General features: G+C 41.2%; 1 protein-coding gene across 1 annotated transcript in view; it reads right to left on the bottom strand.

Annotated features, from left to right (window-relative positions):
- MAMDC4 (MAM domain containing 4) overlaps positions 1-23278 on the bottom strand; it is a 394635-nt gene that overhangs the window by 49896 nt on the left and 321461 nt on the right. Inside the window, exons 22-23 of the mRNA XM_085611032.1 lie at positions 8466-8584; positions 2079-2169 (exon numbers count right to left, since the gene is read on the bottom strand). Coding sequence (XP_085467158.1) covers positions 2079-2169; positions 8466-8584 — 210 coding nt within the window. The remainder of the gene's footprint in view (positions 1-2078; positions 2170-8465; positions 8585-23278) is intronic.

Raw genomic sequence — 23278 nt, 5'->3', positions numbered from 1 at the left:
GAGGCCATACATAAATTGGGCTTTGATTTGCTCCTGTGATTGGAAAAACATCAGGGGAATGGAGTCACAAGAGTATGAACAAGGTGTAGTCCACCACGTAACCCTGTGCATACACCTTTTGAGACCCTGTTGTTTACGTGGCCACTTTACAGACAAAAATTGAACATTTTGATTGCTGTCTAGCTTGGGTCAAGATTAAGGCTGAAGAGCATTTCCTGAATATTATGACTCCGACAAGGCAGTGTCTGAAATGAAAGTGATGGGGACTTCAGGTTGCAGGCTGCAGATTGTGGGTTTTGAGGATAACATAGCAGAATTGTCATAGATCTTCAAGACTATGATTGAAAGTGCCAGGAAAAACGTTCTTACCATCATACTAAAGGTGTTTAGACACCCTAATAGATATTAACCTCCAGTTCTTCAATAATGGCTTCGCGAAGTGCTCTCTAAAGCCCTTGCTATATAACTGAGACTCTTCTTGAGATTGCTAATATGAATGCATCGGACAACCTCGTCCTTTTATTCCTGACCACTATTCGGCCGAACAATGTCGCTCAACCTGTGATGGGCATTCTTATCCCACCAGAATACTCTACCGACCGCCTTGGTTGGATTGGAAAGAACCTCGAAGGAGTAGCTGTGACTTTTAAAGACGCCATTGCATGTAAAAATCAGAAAACAAAGAACACCCTTCCTCAATGTTCAACATTAAAGAAAACATTGATTAACATCAAATTAACCAAACTCCACATCATCTACCAGCCCTTCAGTAGATAACACAACTTATGCTAAACAACTCATTGGGTTCGTCAACGAAAGCGCAATATTCCTCCACAACAGTGTCTACCTTAGGATATGTGAAAGATTCTCATTTTGTGCAAGTTTCCACTCAGTAATGAACTCATCCACCTCTTTCAAGTGCTAATCTGGGTTTGCTTATTGCAATCCTTGAGATGACCATAATAGATACTTCAGCCCCTGGAGACTGGTCCTAGCATTTCCTCGTCTCCTATGCACCCTAAGACCAAAACAATGGGTCAGAGACTACAAAAAATCAAACATCCCAACAGTATTATTAAAAGTCCTCACCCCTACTATTCTTCCCTTTATCAAGATGTCAGTGGTCCAAACTTATCATGTAAATCATAGATAACAGCATCTCAAAAACTGAAAAGAATCCAAGAAAAAAAAGTTCACCCCAAAGGTGCGTGAAAAAACATCATTGTACAAAGGCTGGGTCACAAAGCAGTTATTCTTGCAGTGACTGCTTTGCGACTCGACCTCAGTTTTTCAATATAAATCTACAAATTGGTTGAAAAGCATTGATACATTGCATTGCAAATTGAAAGGAAGCTTTTTCAATGGACTCTGGTGTATCTAGGAATAATTTAGGCTGTAATCAAATTTATTCATCAGGGAATACACAAGGCACTACGATTTAAACTAGTTAGTGAATAGACAAACATCCTCAGCCTATAGTGAAATAAATGCCGCTAACAGGATTATGACCAGTCAGACACCCCTAGCTATGGAAGTTGGGAACAACTAGACCATTCATGTATGTTTGCTTTAAGATCCTCTTATATCTATAAATAACAGGCACATGGATCACCATCACCAAAAGTGAACTGACTGACTATTCAATAAAGAACTGAAAACTACCCTTCATCTACTGTTTGGATACATGATTATTAGGAACTTCAGGTTAATGGTAATTGGTAGCTAAATGTCTAAGATTAACCCCTACAATGATAGGAAAAAAATCATGGATTTGTTTTGTTTATAAATTTAAACAGCATAAAATATATTTGTTATTTATCTCGTTCATTGGCGTTGTACCTCTGAGAAGCAGAGGAGGTCTCTTAATGGGTAACGTATTACTGAAGCCCACTATCACGATTGCCGTTTGTAATGATTAATAGTCACTTTTAATGTTTTGTTGTCCAATAAGCTTGCAGTCTTTGACCTGGGACCGATTCACATGTCTCAGGATTCTAGCAGCCAGCAAATGACTTAATAGAGTAATATAACCTGTTGGCAACCTAAGCATCGGCATTTGGGGAGCTTTACACACTCACCTGGCTTTGGACAGCTCTTGCGACTCAGCTTTATATCATCTACGGCAATGAACGAGAGATCAGCACCAGCTCCCACAGCCTCAACAGCCACCTGTCAGGAGAAGGAGATTGCCAGCAACATCAAAAGTTCAGAAAAGAAGGGGAACTTGTCAAGACATTTATTTGTGCCCTCCCTTCATTAATCCAACCTTCTTCTAAAGTGCCACATAGTCCTCCGGGCATTCACTATAGTATGGCCTGATTCAGTTTGGTAGGACATGAATTACTGTATTCCCACAGAGTTTTTAACATTATCTCTAGATGGATCAGTGCTTTGGCACACTAAAGGAACACTCTTCTTCCTGACTCCGGGTGTTGTGCGGTGGGGTGTATGGTGTGATCGGGGCCCCTCTGTCGGGATACATGGATTGGCCTCTGTTCGCCCTCATCCATGTGCTTGGGATGGGGTTGCCCTCTGCCCCGGCTGGCGGTCCCTTCCGTTCCCCCCCCCCCCCCCAAAGGGAATGCTTCGAGGCCCCCAGACTGTGACTGTTTACTTTGTGGCATGGGTGGGTATGGAGGGTGGGTTTTGGGTGGGATTGGGGTTTGTGAACAGTTGAGCGGTTCCCGCTCCTCCTGACCACGTTCGTTCAAAAGCTGGGTATGGAGAGCATAATACTGAGACGTACAGGCGACCCTCCTAGCGTGATTGGGACGTTATCGTGTTCTATTGTGGACAACAGCGCAACTTGACAGGATAATACACAAAACCTGAATTGTATCCTGTGTTTCCGGAAATAATTACCTGTGCAATGTGAGGTGTAATTTATAATACCTGCATATGAAAATCACAATAAAGTTTGTTTAAAAAAAAAAAAAAAAAAAAAAAGGAACACTCTTCTTTGTGGATTAGAAATTCTAATCCAACCATCTATCTGTTAGCAAAGTCCATTCAAATCTGCTGTCTTATCATGCACTGAAATGGATTGGTTCTGTCAATCTATTTTCAGGTTGGAAGTATGCCACAACATATCAAGGGAACTCATTTCCAGATCTACCCCCGCCAGGAAATATGCTTGCGCCTCCAAACTAACCACCAAATTTAGCTAACACATGCTCTAGCATGTCTTGATTCAATAACTGTAATGTATTCTCCCCTGGCCTCTCATGAAGTCTTATCACCACTATGAAAAGTGTACAGAATCAGGTGCTTCCACCTATCTAAATGGAACTGCAGTAACCAGCCACCAGAGATCTCCATTAGCCCCCAGGAGAATTTTGGATCAAAGCTCTATGGCTTATGCACAAAGTATATTGGGCAAAGGTCCTGAGCCATGCTGCTATCATCCATTTAGAAATCTGCACTCTTGATTGCATACGTTTATCAAACAATGGCACAAGAATGCTAAATATGGCACAAGATAGTTGGCAGCTCAGGGTCTGAGAACAGCCTTAGCCCCCATTTTCAAATGCGATTGTTTGTTTACAGAGTTTCATATAGCGTGAACTTGACCCGAATGTATCGGGTATCAGAGCGCTTTACATGAGCACCAGTTGCGTTACGCAAGGACACATTCATTTTTGTTAGGTACGGGGAGATTACGTGATATGCCCAGAATCACAGGATGTTGAGCGTCATTGCTGAGATTCGAACCAGGTTCCTCAGATTTCAGGTCGACCGCCCTAGCCGTTAGACGTAATTTGTTTGTTTGTTTTCAGTTCAGGAAGCTCATGAAAGCCAAACTCTCAAACAGGCTTTCAGATAAACTCAGGAGCCATATTGAAGTGACCAAAGAATTCCAGATCTAGAGTCACCCTAAGCCTGCTGCTAGGTTATAAGTCATATGCGCTCTGAACCTCTCGCTGCTATATTTTCCAGTATGTTTCAGAGCAGTAAGGTGACCTAGGAGATGTGCAGCACTTTATAAAAAAAATACATTAATGCTAGGTTACATGACAACTGGCAACAACTGACTCCCTTGCTTGCAGCCTCTAAGAAAGAGCAGGCATGGAGTATTACATTAAAAAACAATAATATTCCTCCTCTCTTCTTTTTACAACTCCCTTATTGTTCTCTCCTGAAACATCTTTTAAAACTCCTTCTGCGCTGTTCTTCTAATCATATGCGGTATGTTATCAAATACAAAGTTTTAAGAAATCATAAGTCGAACAGTGCTGTTTCTTTTTTCTTCTCACAATACTCTTATTTTCAATATCAATTATTAAAGCATTTGCATCATAGATGCTGTTATTTATCTAACTAAACATTTTAATAAAAAAAGATCAAACTAGGAAAAAACCCAACACTTTTAAGCTTCTGGAGCACTCACCAGACCTTATTAATTTCCCGTTTTCAGCCTAACGGAGGGAGGGGGGAAAGATGGTAATTTTGTGAAGTATTTATACTGTATCCATTGTAAGAGCAAAATGACTGTCTCTATGTAAATTCTCATTGCATTGGATTTGATATAATGGTCTTTAAATAAAGTATGTTACAAAAAAAAAAAGCTTCTGGAGCAGGGCTGCTGGTCATTGATGGGTGAGACTGCAAAGCTTGCCATGCAGTTAAAGGCTTCATTTTGCTATGGCTCTTCCCTGTATTTTTTTACTAACACAGTAACTTCACATAGGTTAAATGGACTACCATATTACCATGCTCCTTTGCTTCCCATAGAGTGAATCCTCTTACAGCTCACACCACCACATCCTTTCTCTCTCTTCTGTTTTACCAAACACTACACTACCACACGTCCATTTTCCCATCATGACAAAACGTGTGGATTATCTAACAGGTGTTATTGTATTAGAACTATAGAAGAATTGTGTGGTTGTTCAGCCTCTTGGTACAAACTCTTCCATTTTACATGCTCATGTTTAAAAGAGACCTCTTCTAGATGGTGATTTCTGACACACATTTGTTTGCGCACCCGAATATGATAATGTACTCGGAAAGGATTTGCTTACATATACATTTCTTCGTAGGCATATTATCATCTCCTAGAACCTTCTGTACAAGGACTAGGCACACTGTGCAAATTATCCTTGTTTATTGTTGTCTGTTAGGTGACAGCTCTGGGTGGGTAGAATCAACAAATACAGCCAGACCAGAGCTCAGGCACAGAACGAAGCTCATTGCAAAGGAGTAACAATATAAATGTACTATTGTGAAGACACTTCAGTGTGCAATGTGTGCTAATTATGCTAATTGTGATGAAGTAAGGGTGAAGATACAAGCTATGCTGTGTGTTATTTCGTTTCTGCAGATAGAAATGTAGCAAAATCAGATATTTACGTCATGAACTGGATGTACACAACATTACTGTTTTACATGAAGCACGGTTGGTTGTTGGACTTGTATTCAGGTCTACCCAGGTTTATCAGATCATGCTTCCCCTGACAGTCAATCTGTCAAGGTTTCCATACTCCAGGCAAGGATAAAGACATCCCGATAATGTGGAATGGTACTGGGTGCTGTTTGGAAGGTCCAAACACAGTTATGAGGTTGTTGGACTAAAGAACAAGAATCCAGAGCGTGTAAAAAGAAAATATACACCCTAGACATCTGTTCACATTTTAAAGAAAATATAAACAAAATCATAACACCGTAGTAGAGGGTAATAATATTGCCTTTGAGTTTAAGCACTAAGGGGCACATGCATCAACATAAGGAATTGTGATTCCTTAATAGGGATTATTTAGGAATCGCTATTGAGGAATTGCAATTCCTTATGCATGTAGGAATCGCTAAATAAATTGCGATTCCTACACATTCTCTATTAGCGAATCGCAATTTGTGATTCGCTATTAGGGAAGGCCTTCCCCTTCATTCCTATGGGCCTCTAGGCCCATAGGAATGAATGGGAAACCATTTGCAATTTGCAATTACAAAAAAGGTAATTGCAAATTGCACATGCAATTTCAAGTGTGCTAGGGAGCCAAATGGCCACCCTGATGCATCCCCCCAAATTATCATGTGTGCACATGTGGCGCACACACATGCCCCTTTGGGGCACTTAGAAAAATGCAATTTTGTGCATTTTTCTAAGGAATTGTAAATTAACATCAACTTGAAGTTGATGCTAATTTGCAATTCCTTAATGCAAAGTTGCATTCTGTGAAGGAATCTTGTATTGCATTTAGGGAATCACAAATTGCGATTCCCTAACTGCATTCGCAAAATAGGTAATCGCAAATTTTGCGATTACCTATTTTGCGAATGGCTTTGGGCTTGATGCATCCCAAAAGGCTAATTACAGGTTGCAAAGGGGCCGATTCTGCAAATTGGCCCCCTTTGCGACCTGTAATTAGCTTGATACATGTGCCCCTAAATACCTATTGAATCTAATGTTCTAACACTTAGATTACTGGATAAACAGCAAATTTCATATTATACATTTTATATGTTATTATCACAGATGGTGTGCGGAGATTTGTTGTTTTGGTGGTTTCATCTGCTACTCTTCAAGTTGTCTCATAAAACTGACTGGAGGCACCAGTAAATTCTGAATTTCATCAATGCCAGGTTTCCCAGAGATTCCAGCCTTTCAGATGACACATCCCTCTTACTGCCATAGAAGTGAGTGCTGTGTGCACCTGGGCTCTAAGAATTGTTAGTCACTTGTGCTTTTTGTTTGTGCAACTCCTGCAATGTGGCATCACTGCCGAAAATATGACAAAAAGCTGCTCACACTACTTTCTCTTTAAAAGAAACTGGGTTATTGGTTGAGGGGGGTGAAAGCCTTACTCAGGCAACAACCACAAGCCTTTTCAGGGCAAAATACAAAAAGTCACTAAATTAACCTGTGCGTAACCCTCTGGTAGCTTGGCACAAATCAGTCAGATTTAACTTACAGGCAATGTGTAAAGTAATTATGCAACACACAAACAGCAGTAAAGTGTAAAGTGAAAACACAGCACAAGTAAAACTGCAAACCAATGTAGAAAAACAGTGTAAATTGCAATAACTAAAATTATTCCAGAACAACAATAATCCCATCAGTACAACTGAAAATATTAAATTCTAAAATGTTTAGTGAAAATACTGCATATAAGCACAAAGCGCCACTCACAGTCATCTAGTTGCGCTAGCTGGGGGAAGTCACAAGTTGAGGCTGACTGTGATAAATCATGGGTCGGATCCAGGTACCAGGCTAGTCCCACAGAAGAGTTACCTTGAGAGTCCGGCGTAAAGAGTTCCATTTGGGGTGGAGAAGGACGTGAGGTGGAGGCTGAGTGTTGCAGACCACCATAACTGTAGCAAGAAGAGTCAGTAAAATGTCACAGACAGTTGTTGTGGGCTGACGTTGATGTAGAGGGAAGTGCGGGTCTCGCATTGCTGGTCATCACTGGCAGTGGTTGTCGACACTAAGAGCAGGTCTCAGCAGAACTTAAAGTTGGCAGTCGTCATGGGCAGCTCAGTCTTGGTCCAAATGGGCCAGGTCGTGATGAGCCCAAACCTCAGCATTTTCACCTTTTCTTTAGAAATGCCAACTAAGGGTTCGGGACCGGGGAAGGCACCTCTTGGGGATCAGCGACTCACTCCAGAAGAGGCCAGCAGGGCTCAAGCAGGTCCACTTGTAGCAGGTAGTTGGGCAGTTCCAGGAAGGCCTCTGATGCTTGTTGTGTCCCTGTAGCCGACACTGGAGGTTAGCCAACTGACCTTTGGAGTCACTCTGGTTAGGCAGGAATTAGATTGAAGGCAAGCAGGTCCAATTTTCCTTCTCAGGCAGCACAGCAGTCCTTCAAGTAACAGGGCAGTCCTTTGGCAGCAGGGTAGTCCTTCTGTAACTTTCACAGGCCCTGGAGTGTTCTGAAGAGTGGCTCTGGAGGTCCAATATTTACACCTGATGCCAGCCTTTGTGTGGGGGGACTATCTTCTAACTAGTAGCATTTAATTTACAGACTGTGTACATGCATTACCATTTACTAGGGACTTGCAAGTCAATTAAATGTGTCACTTAGGTGTAGACCAATTGTACCATGTTTGAAGGAGAGAGTACTAGCACTGTAGCAATGGTTAGCAATGGTGCAGTGCACAGAGTCTTAAAGACAACAAAACATGAGTTCAGCAAAGCAGGAGGGGTTAAGGCAAAATGTTTGGGGGAAAATCACTCCAAGGCTGTCAGGTCTAAATTAATTCCACATTATACTTTCTCTTTCTGCACCAGCATTCCAGTTTGCCTCCCATACTTTCCTACTGTGCCACAATCTCTTTCATTACACCCACACCCCCATCTTCATCCCAAACCACAATGCTTCTTTCTTTCCCAACCTACACTTCTCCTTTCTCTCCCAATGCACACGTTACACTTTCTTTGCCATTCCACCTTTCCACTTCCACACCACCCTAGCCTTTTCCTTCACACACTCACTGCTCATGATTCAGAGGGTACTGGAGAGCTTGCCCACCTTCCACTGCGCATCTACTTGGATGCTGACGTTGCTGTAGTGCCAGGTGCCCCCTGGAATATCACTGAGTTTCAGCACCTGCTTTCTGGTCTTCTCTTCCACATATATGTTCAGCGTTCCTGCCAACACAGAAGAGAAACCATTAGGGGAAATTCACTTTCAAAAACATATTTTCCTTTCCTCCACGTTAAGTGATATACTTAACCAATATTTTTCAAAGGGAGATCGAGTCTAGGTATTTATTGACCAAGGTGGAGTCAGAGGTCTCAGAGGCTGTACATTACAGAGTTTTGTTGATGCTTTGTCTTGTATGTTGGGGTGTCAGAGCTCATTCAGTGGCCACAGAGTAGACAGGCCATGGGGACCGACCGTGGTAGTTGAGGCTTTTTGCCACTGGTGTCCTAAACAAGTAAACCCTCTTCGCAGTTGAATTTAAGGGTAGTGGAGGCGAGAAGTCAAAAGCTTCTTGCAGGGAGGTAGTGTGGGGGACAAAATCTCAGGACTCAACAGTCAACCACTAGACACAATAATGTATTGTTCAGCCCAGTGCTCAAGTGTTAGGTAAAATAATGTACAGCAAAATTAAATACTACACAACTCAAAAGGGGGCTCAGTTATAGGATTATCTTATTTGCAGCCTTCATTAAGTCGTTAACTCCTCTTTTAGTACTCTCACCCTGCAATAGGAGTTTCCTAGTGCATCCTGCATCATGTGTGGCATGAGTGTAGGCATTGATTCAGCACAGGTGCAGTCCACTCAAAAGTACCCCACTGCCTAGATGCTCAAACCAGGTTCAATAGCTTTCACCAACTCAGGTTCACCCAGCAAAAGTCATACAGCAGAATTCATAAAACAAAAGTTCATACAGCATAATTCTTCTGCACTATCAGTCTCTTGTTCCACTCTTAGTTAAGACACTGTTCCCAGTAGGTGCAGTTCTGTCTATGCAGGCATACATCTTCCGCATTCCTGCTCTTGCGGCAGCAGCTCATGTAATTGCAGGGACCTCATGGCGACCACACCTGGCTGCTGGGCAGAAACAGTTTCGCAGGCTCACATAACAGCACTCATGTTAAGGAGTGGGAGCCTCCCTAGCCAGGACCAGATAGGCACTTAGACATGCCATGTGCGGCCTTCAGGCTAGTGATCAGAGGGAGGGTGTCTCCGGCAGTTGCAGTCTCCTGGCCAACCAAGGCTTTTGCTTTGGTGGCAATGAAAGATCTTCAACTCTGATGTCAGTGGTGTCAGCAACAGTGGGCACATGACAGTATTCCGAACAACACGATTATGCATAGCACTTGTAAGCCATGGAGCAGTTGACAGCAAGAATCGCTTGGGGAGTCAGGGCAACCTCTTCACAACTTCAGTCGCTCCTGGCTTAGCCTCCTTTTTGGTAGTCCACTTCCTATGGGCATTTCTCATGCCAGTAACATGCTGTGCTCCTACACTTGGACTGTGTCGGCTCTGGAAGGGAGAAACACTCTCCTTCTCTTTTCCAGCAGGGATGCAGGCTTCTAGGCTCTAAGCAGACCCTCAGCTCCTCCAGCAGAAGATGCAGACTTCATATTATGTCCCGTCATGCAGACATCAGTGCTGGTCATGCAGGAGTCCTTTAAGTACTCTGTGGACCACTCCCTTCCTTGGTCAAGAACACCATTTATGTGCTACACAGTCACCGCACATAGACACACACACACAAAGTCAGCACCAAGTCTGGATTTGCATCAAAGTAGAATTTTACACAGGAGAGATCTGTAATCTGTGCTTTCTCCTAACAGAGTAAATGTTCTGGTTATTCTTAACATTCACAAAAACTTGGTTGGTTGCCACCACCGCTTTAGTACATAGAACACATTAGTCCTATGCTCTCTATGAGAGCACACTTTGTGCTCCACTCCAGGTGCCAGAACAGGTTCTGGACCTGGCAATATCAGGGACAGGCCTAAGCCTACACACACGCCAGTTTCACGTTCAGTTGGGAACACAAGGGAGGGGTACAGCCCACACACACATTCACCAAACAGGGGTACAAAGGGGTTTGTACAAGTTGCCAAAGGGCATTGTCATTTAATTCCAAGGGGCTGCACAAATAAGTCAGCACCATATGATGGGCAGGCCATACATCAGTGGATTATCAATTAAGAAATGTGTTAATAATGTTGGAGAATGTGAAGCCATATGTAGAGTATCTAAGGGATGATGTAGATTGCCTGGATACATGGCTCAAATCTCATTCCTCCCTTAATGGAGTTTGGATTGGCGGACGCCTGCGGTGGCTCAAAATATTGGTGAGGCTGTTAGCCACCTATATGCCTGTTTGCACATAAGCTGTGTGACTTGTAACCACGCCACGGGCGGCCACCCCTCCTATGTGCATGGCCTTTGGCCTGTGTGTAGTGGAGAGTTGGCCACAGGGCCTGGCCACTGGCCAGACCCTGCATCCAAGACTCCCAGGGGCCGCCAACCCAAATGTCTTATTTTACTTTGGGTACTGAATACTTCTGTGGTACCCACCACACAAGCTTTGTCCCCATGGTACAGTGTGGGTGAAGCTTGCATGACAACTCCAGTGGCACTATTGCGGTACCTCAGAGGAGGGCTGCACTCAGTCTAGTGCAAGTACCACGGTACAAATTCTATTTTTACATTTTTGCCCCTGGGGTCTCTATGGATCCACCTCACAAGTGCCAAGTGGTCAAGGTGTCCCTAACTTGCCCCTTTATACTTTTTTAGAAAATGTTTTCAGAATAGAGGGCCTGAGTTCACGAATCCTGTTCTGACTGCTGAAACTCTGTTCTCTGGGTTGTGGCAAGCCAATGAGATCATTTGGTCCTGCAGAAAACGGAGCTGTCCGGTGGTATAGAAAGAGCAAATATGAGAAAAATCTTCCTCAGCCTATCAAAGGGCCCTGTGTTTTTTATTTTTGGCACCACCAACATTCCAGTGAGACTAGCATTCCAGATAAACCTAACTTTCTAACCCCATCAAGTCCAACGTGAGTATCTCTTTAAACGCAAATGTCACGAAAACAGCTGAACGGATTTTCACCATATCACAAAACGCTTTCTGAGTAAAATTCTAACATTTTGCTAAACTGTGTGTAATTGCGTTCTGCTGTCTTTCCTGTGTCAGAGAGCAAAGTTTCCTTTGGGAATTAACAAGGGAAATCAATGTTTTGCAGCCCCTTCCATTTGCTTAGCCCAGCTTGATGGATTGGTGTAAAACTTTCCAGGAAGGGGTTTAGGTGGATGAACTTTGCTTGGAAAGATTTGTGCAAATTGGTGAAATGGCCTAAAGTTATTAGCAAAACAAAAAACTCTCATCCTGTGTAAACATCTGAAATTACATCATTGATGACAACACTGTGCATAGCGGGGTGCGAGTTACAATTTCTTCAGTTAACTATAACTGGTGAATTTCAGTGTTTTTTTGAGTTAATATGTATATATATATGCATGTATATATTACCTACAGGCAGTCGGCAGTAGGTAGTTATAGTTAGGACCTAGTTTCTTTAGGAAGAGAGTTTTTTCATTTGCCAATTACTTTGACGTTGTTTGACGAATTCTCGCACAATTTTCAAAACTAGTTTGCCGCTCACTTCAGCTGCTGTTTTGAAAGTTTCAAGGTGATCTGTCAAGCAGGGGCTGAGAAAAATGTGGGGGTCATAAAAAGTATTTTCCCCAGGTTAATTTCCAGAGAAACTTTAGACACGGCTACATCCCAAACTGATGAACGGAATTACACCAAATTTGTCAGCAGAAAGGAAGTGTTGGCAGCCATCCTGTGACTCGGCTTGAACTGAGTCACAGAAACGACTGCAAAAAAGAAAAGAAAAGGCGGCAGGGTAGAAACACCCTAACCCCCCAGGCATCTTTGGGTGCTCCCACAGGGCCAAAACAGCATTTTTTTAAAACTATTTCAGCAGGAGTCGCACTGTAATCTTGACCAGGTCTCTGGTGCATTTAGAATATATGTAAGAGAAGGGTGCACAGGGCCACCCTCCCGGGGCTCATAAAACCCCAGAGACCAGCACCTCTCTGGGGCATTGATTATAATTTATGTTAGGGTTGCCTGCTCAGCAACCCCTGTGCCCTGGGGACTGCGACCTCCACATGGCAAATGTTGAATTAATGTGGAGGGGCTTGCGTTGCCCCCCTGCAGCACCCAGGGACCGCCACCTACCCGGGGCTAAAATGAAATGAATGCGGGGGGCCTGTGGGGCACCCCCTGGGACCACCACCTTCTCATGGCAAATGTTAAGAATTAAAGTCAGGGGGCCGCGTGGCCTCCGCAGGCCATCACCTCCCCAGGGCTGTGTCATGCAATGAAGGGGGTCTGCCCACCCATAATGACATTCACTTTTATTAAACATTGAACTGTGTAAATTAATTAAATATACATTTCATTTGAATTATTGGTTCTTTTCTGACACAGACAACACATTTGCTTTATAAATTTTGATATTCTGACCCCCTCATAAAGCCAATGGGCCCACTTGTTATATTTTTGTGTTCTGAGCCTTTGGGAGGGGCGTGAGTTATAGTTACTTTAGGACCAGAGTTATAGCTTCTTGAGATAACTGGTGAATTTCAGTGGTTTTGTTTGCTTAAAACTGTGTTTTTAACTGACATTTACACCTAACTATTACGTGCCTTTAACCTGTGGTTTTCAGTAAATTTCTAAGTTTTTGTTTAATGCAAAGTAAGATATTTTTACCATACCTAATTATAACATCACTTTAACCTTTTCTTTTTAAGTGAAAATATATATTCGAGGTAAACAACAAAAGTTAAAGCTTAGTTATAGCTAGGAATATGTTAAATATTATAATTATATCATACATTTTAAACTACACAGACATTTGAAATTCAAACGTTATAGTTATAACTGTGCATTCTTTCTTATAGCCCGACCAAGCAATAGCATCAGTGTGTACAGTCAGCTCTAGTCATAGCAACCACATAACGGGGAGGAGTACTTAAACTCCCCAGACGCGGATGCGCAGCGGACGCGCGCAGCGGGCGCGCCTAAGGCAAGCCCTGTCTGCGCCCGTCCGTGCCCGGGAAGCGCTCAGCGCCAGCCGTGCTGCCGGTTTTGGGTCAGGAATGGCAACCTCGTACTCCTATACCAGAGGTGAGCTCCTTGATGCACTTCACCGGAGTCAGAAATATTCAGGACAGCGGCTGGGAGGTTTCCAGGGCACCGGGGTTCAGACTTGCCCGAATTGTAAATTGAAACTAACTGATATAAAAGTCAAGTGTCTCTCCGACGAGGCTGCTATGGATAGTAAGAACGGCCCTCAGGTGGGAACAAGGAGGGATCTCAATAACCATAAGACAAAAAAAATCTCAAGGACTATTATATGCATTGTTAAATGCACGGTCACTGATTAAACACAAGCACAAATTTGGCATTTTTGTTAATTTCAATGACCTAGTCCTTATTTTTGTCACACCAAACCTGGGCGGAGGATTCCTCAGGCCCAAACCTGGCGATAGCAATCCCACCTGGATTTGCAATAGCTAGGAAAGACCATGTTGGCAGAAAGGGAGCGGGCTGGCGATAATTTATAAGGATTATTTAAAAGCATCTTTTAAAACGATTCCCACAGATTCACATGTAGAGGTGCTCTCTTTTAAGATAGCAGCCAGTCATGTCCTCTCGTTCGATGGGCTATTAGTTTACAGGCCCCCGGGCCCAGAAATCATTTTCTGCAAACCATGGGCAATCTCTTGGAATATAAAGTTAACTCTCAAAACTTCACCATTTTAGGCAATTTCAATTTTTATTTAGACATGATGTCTGACAAAGACTCACAGGCCTTGATGGACCTAGTGACAGGCGCAGGTCTAGAACAGATGGTAATAGGACATACTCATACCGCGGGCCATCTCCTGGACGCTGTTTTTTCCGATTGTCCTCTGCTTAAATTCAACAGCAACCTGCAACTGCCGTGGTCAGACCATTCGGCAGTTATGCTAACCCTCGATATACCGCCTGTAACACGCTCTAAACTTGGGCAAGCAAGCAGCGTAAAAAGCTATTTGTGGCAGCGGTTCGATAAAAACGCCTTCACTGATCAACTAAACCAAAGCAAACCATGTCTTTCTACAGATTCAGAAACGGCATCTTTACAATATCATGACTGGATTTCAACAGCAGCTCATATAACTATCCCACAGAGAACTGGTAAAGCTAGCAGGACTGCACCCACGGAACTGTTGTTTTCCAAAGAACTAAGATCATTAAGGAGACTTTGTCGCAGCCAAGAAAGATGCTGGCGCAAACGTTATGATCTTAAGGAAAAAGAAAAATACAAGTCAAGATTAGCACAATATAAAGAATTGATTAAAAACACTAAAATCAGATATTACTCTGAAAAAATAGAAGGGGCACAGAACAATTCCAAGGAGCTATTTGCTACAGTTTTGAAACTTAGCCATTTACAAGAGACAAGTCAAACCACAGCAGATCAAGCGTTCTGTGACAATTTGGCCTCATACTCTTGTGATAAAGTCTCTGTTATTTATAATACATTCATGACCCACTCTGTAACTGCTCAGGCCCCGCGAACTGTGACGGAAAAGTCATGTTCTGACATGTCCACCATGGCCCGCGATCGCATTCCATCCGGTCTTTTAATCTTTACATTAATGTCTCATGAACTAACCGCCAAGATTCTGGTAGCAACTAGGTCAGGATCCCCACTGGACCCTTGTCCTCCAAAAATAAGCCATATGTTAGTCGAGACACTCGCCTGCCCTCTCACGGAGGTCCTAAATACCGCCATTGAAACTGCAACCTTGCCTTAATCTGGTGTGAAGGATGTGAACTGGACGCGTGTAAGACTCAATTACATGCTGTAGTCTTGCGGAATATCCGACTATGAATCTGATTATCCCTTATGTACAATTCTGTATCTAAAAATCTAATGGGTGAATCTGATATTAAAATCATTATTGTTCAAATGCTCAACAAAATCAACCAGTTTCCCAGCGTCTCCTGTACAAACTGTCAGGCAGTCATCGATGTACCGCCCCCAAAACAGAATTTAATCATTCCATTACGTGCCCATGGCACTCCAGATCCACACCTCCAGCCAGCCAGCCCATAAAATGGTTGGCATACGAGGGAGAAAATCTGGAGCCCATGGCCACTCCCTGTTTCTGTTGGTACCACTTCTCTTTGAATAAGAAGATATTATTGTCTAAAATCAGTTCTATCATGTTGATTAACATTTCTGTATGTTCCCATGCACTCGCTGACTTAGTACACAAGAGACTAAGTGGACTTATTTACAATGCAGTGAGGTTCGTTTTGGATACGTATGTATTACACTCCAAGATGGCGCTTACAGTTGCCTGCTTTGCAACTGGATAACAAGCTACGGTTCGGATATTAGGGAATCATAGTGTGTCCTTTAAATTATTCACATTCTTTTAGGTTATTTTGGGTCTAGGAGCAGTACCAAGTGAGAGTAGTACTCACTTCCAATGAATAGTTTTAGTTTAATGCGGCTTGTAATTGGTCATACGTATCAATACAATTATTTGAATGTTTTTTGGAGAGAATTAGTAGAAAATGATTGCAGAAATACGGGCAAAATTTTGTTAATGCAGTGCTAAACGGGAAATGAGTAAGGAGACCTTTAAATAGTCTTTTGAGGACCGATATATATACTAGAGTACATTCCAAGATGGCGCTGATAATTTACTGAAACTTATAAGGCATGTTATGGTCACGGTCACGTGGTCGATGACGGTAGCATAAGAGTGCCAGCATCATAGCACTCTGCCTCGTACTCGAGAAGTCGGCGTGTGGGCTTAGGATGTTTGCAGTAATACCGAGATGGTAAGAAGGGAACGCATACTGGGATTTATCCCGAGGTGATAATAGAGTATGGCCAGGCTTGCATGGCGAAAGGCATAGGTAGGATAATAGTGGGAGATAACTGGCAACTAATATGCGTGTATTTCTATGTTTTATGTACTGATAGCAATAAGGATTGGGTGTATTGATACTATGATTAAGGAAACTTAAAAATTAGAGGATTGGAACTCGATAGTTCCGTACAGTACATATGTAATACTCAGTCTACAATGCCAAGGAATGACATGAGATGGTGATAATAGGGAAAACTGAACTGAGAGCAGGTCGCAAGTGTCTACTGCTTTTCAGATGTAGGCACCTTCTCAGACGTTTTGTGTCTGATTTGTCTTTGCAGTGACCGAACCCTATTATTGAAGAGCAAGATTATTTATTTCTGAAACGCATTTCTACTAGTCTCCCCCACGCCTAAGGACAGTGTGGGATGGATTTATCACCACACTTCAAGTAGGTAAAAGATTGGTGTTTAACTAATGTATAATTACAAATGAATTCTCTACTAAGAAGTATGGAGGCCTTTCTGCTCCTACTTACATATTGTCGTTGTCTTTGTCATTGATATATAGATATATAAACAGAAAACAGTGAAGGTCGGTTTGGTTTTTATACGTTTGCACCTGTGTGTGTGGTGTGGCACTCACAAGTGGATGATGGTTTCTTTACCTACCTTATTGACTCATTGGTGCAAAGTTTATGGTGAGATAAATGCACATAAGGATATAATTTAGCATATAGCACATTGCTGGTGTTTTTTTACGGGTCCAATAGTTTTGGATCACCAGACTTTTTTGTGTTTATTCACGTTTGTGGTGATGTCAAGACCAGAGTTTGGTCTAATGATGCATGATTAATAAAGAGAAGTGAAGATTTATTGATAATATGTGAACATTTCATTGTGGAGGTATTACAGAAATATATTGTAGATATACAGTTGCTGGCAAGACTGTATTAGTGACTGTATCCGATGTTTCCACTTAGCCTTGAGAAAGTCGCATGTTCATATCACTGAGGCGACAAAACATGTGTTGGCTTAAGATCTGTTCACAAAGAATCCATAAAAAGGAATAAAGATTGAAGAAACAACTTTGATTTCTGTATATATTTGTTTGTGACTAACAATAGCTACTGCTGTCATTTATTGCATTGTCAAATTGTAACGTTTGCTGGGGACTGAAATTCCATTTTACACTACATTTACTGCAACAGTAGGGAAAGTGTTGGATAGCGGAGGGGAAAAAATTACTATCCACACTCCAGCGAGTGCAACAGTAGGGAAAGTGTTGGATAGCGGAGGGGAATCATTCACTATTCCCACTCCAAGGAGTGCAACAGTAGGGAAAGGGTTGGATAGCGGAGGAGAAAAAATTAGTATTCCAACTCCAGCAACTGCAACAGTAGGAAAAGTGTTGGATAGCAGAGGGTAATAATTTACTATCCCCACTCCAGCGAGTGCAACAGTAGGGAAAGGGTTGGATAGCGGAGGGGAATCATTCACTATTCCCACTCCAAGGAGTGCAACAGTAGGGAAAGGGTTGGATAGCGGAGGAGAAAAAATTAGTATTCCAACTCCAGCAAGTGCAACAGTAGGAAAAGTGTTGGATAGCGGAGGGTAATAATTTACTATTCCCACTCCAGTGAGTGCAACAGTAGGAAAAGTGTTGGATAGCGGAGGGGAATAATTTACTATTCCCACTCCAATGAGTGCAACAGTAGGGAAAGTGTTGGATAGCGGAAGGGAAAAAATACTATTCCCACTCCAGCGAGTGCAACAGTAGGGAAAGTGTTGTATAGCGGAGGGTAATAATTTACTATTCCCACTCCAGCGAGTGCAATTGTAGGGAAAGTGTTGGATAGCGGAGGGGAATAATTAACTATTCCCACTTTAGCAAGTGCAACAGTAGGGAAAGTGTTGGATAGCGGAGGGATAAAAATTACTATTCCCACGCCAGCGAGTGCAACAGTAGGGAAAGTGTTGGGTAGCGTAGGAGTAAAAATTACTATTCCCACTCCAGTGAGTGCAACAGTAGGGAAAGTGTTGGCTAGTGGAGGGTATTAATTTACTATTCCCACTCCAATGAGTGCAACAGTAGGGAAAGTGTTGGATAGCGGAGGGGAAAAAATTACTATTCCCTCTCCAGGGAGTACAACAGTAGGGAAAGTGTTGGATAGCGGAGGGGTAAACATTACTATTCCCACCCTAATGAGTGAAACAGTAGGGAAAGTGTTGGATAGCGGAGGGCAAAAAAGTACTATTCCCACAGAACAAAGAGGCTCATTATGATGGCGGGATGATCGCCACCCGCCGGCCCGGCGGTGGCGATCCTCCCACCATCACAATGTGATTCACCCACCGCCAAATTAGGATGGCGGTGGGAATCACATTGGTTCCATGGCGGACAGAAAGTCCGTCCGCCATGGTCCCGCAAGGCAGTCCTTTTCTGCCCACCTTATGGAACCCGGAACCAGGGCATCATTGCGGTGGAGCCGTACGTAGATTAGGATGAGCCCTTCCGCCTGTCTTTTTGTGGCGAATATCCTGCCGCAAAAAGACAAGTGGAGAATGGCTTTGGGGGCCCGTTGCGGGCCCCCTTTGTGGGGGTTGGGGGTATACGGGGGGTACCCCCCTACATTTCCATGCACAGGGTGGCAGGCACCGCGTGGTGCTTGCCACGTTGTGCATGGAAATGCACATCTTGGCCTTTTAACATTGGACTGATGTCATAATCATAATCATAATGAGCCCCGAAATTGAAATTTAAAAACAAACAAAATATCAACTACAACACAAAATATAATAAAAAAACCTAAACCAAAACATATATAAAATATAAAAATTAACAAAACATAGAAAAATATTATAATGTAGCAAATATCTCAAATTGAAATAAAAAAATATATTTTTTTAGTTTAACAAAACATTTACAAACAAATACATATTTTGTAATGCAAATTAATTGTAATCAAATAAATAAATATTACATACATGTAATATTTATTTTCCTACCCTATAACACCACACAATTTACAACACACATCTAAATTTAAAAAAAACGTGTATCTTCATAATTAACACAATTAATTATCAATCAGACAAATATTAATAATTAAAAAAACACATTTAAAAAAATAAAAATTAATGTACTAACCAAACGTTACTGCTATTGCACCTAAATCCACAAAGTAAAAACTAAACAATTACCAATTTTTTGTAATCTATTAATAAATGAATATTAATTATCAAGTAATGATTAATTAATTTAAACTAAATTACTTTCCACCCTCTAACACAATAGACACCAAAACACACAGCAAAAAATATTTCCACAATTTCCATAACTAATTTTACATTAATAAATTAATAACAGTTAACAACAAATCATGAATTAATTTAAAGTGTTTTACTTCCCACCATTTACCACTATAAACCCCATAACTCACACATCAACATTATTACACAATTAGCATATTTAATTAATTAATTAGCATTAATTAACAAATAATAATTAATTATAAATAATTTACCTCCCACCATATTCCCCCAGAAATGCCACCACCAATTTCGTAAAACATGACACAATTAACATAATTAAATAAATAAATCTGTGTGACTACTACTGACTAACATAATTAATTAACAATTAATTAATTAATAACAATAAACAAGCCAAATATAATTAATTATTAATAAATTAATCCACACAATTAACACTATACAATAAAATTAATTAAAGATTATATTAAAAACATTAATAAATTCATTATAGGGGGGCATGGTTTGGCCACGCAGGAAAGTTGTCGCCTGAAGATACAGCTCCGCCGCGGGACGCACCTCGAACGGAGGTAACACTCTCTTCAGTGCTACCTGAGACGCCGCAGTGCAATTTTCGGGACGTCATGGAGTGCCGGAGCAACTGGCTTCAACTCCGACGAAAAATGACACCCATTTGCGCAATTTATGAGGAGGTGAGGTTATGAGGCGCTGAACACCTCGCTGGCCCTGAGGAATTCCGGAAGCCTCGGCCCACACGCGCGACTGCCGGTCAGCGAGGGCTCATCAAAGCCAGTACACGGCGGGCTCTGTAAGCGCTAGCTACAACAGTGACAAATACATTTTCTACAACAAAAAAAGTAAGGAATGCTCTCCTCACCTTTTTCATTTTTCATGGAACACTCTGACCTTGGAAGCATCTAATTTCTAAATAACCAAGAATGCAAGACTATTTACATATTGGAAACCACAGCTTTATTTAAATGCAGGTCTGTGGTATTTCTATTTGACATGACTTCACAGCCATTTCTCGTAACCAGCACTGTAATGCGTTATACGTCTATGGACGTTCTGTTACACAGATACACTTTAACCTGTTACTTTTGAGAAACTTAGGCTATGGTGTTTTTTGTGTACACCAGCTCTAAAGATTACAATGGCAATATGCTTCCTATTTAAATAAGCGCATTAATGGAATATTAGTTCAAGCGCGCATTGTTTTGAAGCCTCATCTTCAAATGTTTCATTTTCTCAAGGACAGCTGCAGTTAAATCTTTTGTGATGTAACGTTATCAACATTATTCAACTTTTGAAAATGGAGCATTCCCTTCAACGTATATTGTTGCTATATTTTGACTTGCTCGCTTTTCTTGTCTACAAAACTTTATTAATAAACTGAGCTACTTTTGATATAGAATTTTTGCATTAACTGTGTCGCTACTACTACATACTGCATATACTTAATTTGTTAGACTTAGTCACTGTTATAATTCAGACGAGAGATCTAGTGCTACTGCTATTAATCTTCTTTAATACAAAGCAGACGATCTCCAAATGCCTAACTATAAGAATGAGACCAAAAATTCCAAGTCACCTCTTTTTGCTGAAGTGCTCAAAAAATCACAAAGCATGACTGTGAAAGGCTCAGGCTCGTCAAGGTCTAATCCGTCTTCAGCCACCTCCTCTACAATGACAAGGGAATCTATGGATCGTATTTTACAAGAAATTTCAACTATCAGTTGTCGTTTGACAGACATGGACATTAATATCTCTTCCCTCACCACAGAGGCCACATCTATCTGAGCAGAAATTGTACAATTTAATACTAAAACAGACAGATTGGACCAACGATTAACAGTGGTAGAAACCAAGACTGACTCCATGCAAAACAGGGATCAAGATCTCTTACTTCTCCGCAGTAAGCTAATTGATTTAGAAAACTGCAGCCGGCAAGATAATATCCGCTTTTTTGGCTTTCCTGAAAAGCTTGAAGGCCAGAATGCCAGAACCTTCTTATGTAATGTCCTTCCTAAGCTACTGGGCATCACCTTTAATCCACCGCTTGAAATTCAGCGTGCCCACCGAATTGGTCCTCCGCACACTGCCGCAGATTCTCGACCATGACCCCTCATCACTTGCTTCTTGAGACATGAGCAAGTAAGACAAATATTAATAGAAGCGCGCACACAAGGTTTGTATCTCTATGCTGGCCACAAAATACGCATTGCGGCGGACTTCTCACGAGAAACTAATGAAAGAAGGAAGGCTTTCCTCTCTATGAGACCACAGTTGTGGAAAATTGACATCAAATATGGTTTGTTTGACCCTGCCCGTTTTCGCATTTCCAAACATGGTGAATCCAAAGATGTTTATAATCCTGAAGATTTGCAACACTTTCTAAATGAGCTGAACATTCAGGACATGGACACACAGCATTCTCCTATTGATCAATCTTCCCACGGTTCTCAACATTCTCCCCAGCTATCAGATACTCGACTTTGCATCGCTGGTGAAGTTCGCCATAGTGGCAGAGACATTGAAAGATCGATCCGTATTAATGTAGCTAAAATCTCTGCCCTTCAGGCATCCTCTACCTTCACAAAAGATCTGCATAGAGATAAATCTCCATCTCCCTTAAAATCTGCTTCGGATGACAAATGACCTTAATATTTATATCCTCTTGCAGATATGATCCATAGTTCATATCCTCTTTTCACCTCTTCTCCAGCTCCTCACATCAGAGTAGTTTATTATAGGGAGGTTTTATCTGTTTTACCACACAATTGTTTCTCAATTTAGGACGATTACAGGATTCTTTATTAACTGTTATTTATCGCAATGTGCTATTAGCCTTACCTTATGTGATATCTACTATATTTGATGTTAAGTGTTATGGTTTATTAAGTGATTCTCAACATGTAATTTACCTATAATCTTCTATATATTTTAGAATTATAAATGTTTTACTATACCCTTCTAAAGTATTATCAGCTTGGATCCTTCCTTCTATTAATCAATGTTGCATATGTTATTACTATATATTAGATAATATTTCTATTTATAACTGCATTTTATACCTATATTGTTCTTCAATTGACTACAGATATGACCCTATTTATTACTAGTTTATATAGAATTATTTCTTGCTTGATATTTATTGTTATATACCAAACGACTTTCATTCACCTATCATTTAATCGATTGAAAATGTCTTATTTACTTATTTGTTCGTACTTTACAATATGTATTCAATAATATTTATATCTATATACATATCCAAGTTTGTATTACCATTTTTTATACAGTGTATACTTATTGTTGACAGTATCTTATTTATAACTATGCACGTTTTTAATTCCCTTTCTCCACACTCTCTGCTTCTATCTCTCTGTTCCTGAACTTACACATATCTTAGGTCTAACTATATATTCTATTAGTCCTCATCCCTTTTCTTTTCAGCAGTGCTTTCTGTCATTCTTTTTGCTCACATCTGTATTTATATTCGCACCTCAGCTTATAATACCACGCTTAATCCAAAGATATTTATTGTTTACTGTATTTTATTTAAAGTTGTAAGTTATTAATCAATTGTTCCACATTATACTCAGGTGTTCTTCTTCAAACCTCTGATTACTATTTATATATATATGTAAC

This window comes from Triturus cristatus, chromosome 1_2 (genome assembly GCF_964204655.1).
Source record: "Triturus cristatus chromosome 1_2, aTriCri1.1, whole genome shotgun sequence".
Taxonomy (NCBI): Eukaryota; Metazoa; Chordata; class Amphibia; order Caudata; family Salamandridae; genus Triturus; species Triturus cristatus.
The sequence above is the reverse complement of the archived record's forward strand: the minus strand, read 5'-3'. Positions and strand labels throughout refer to the sequence as shown.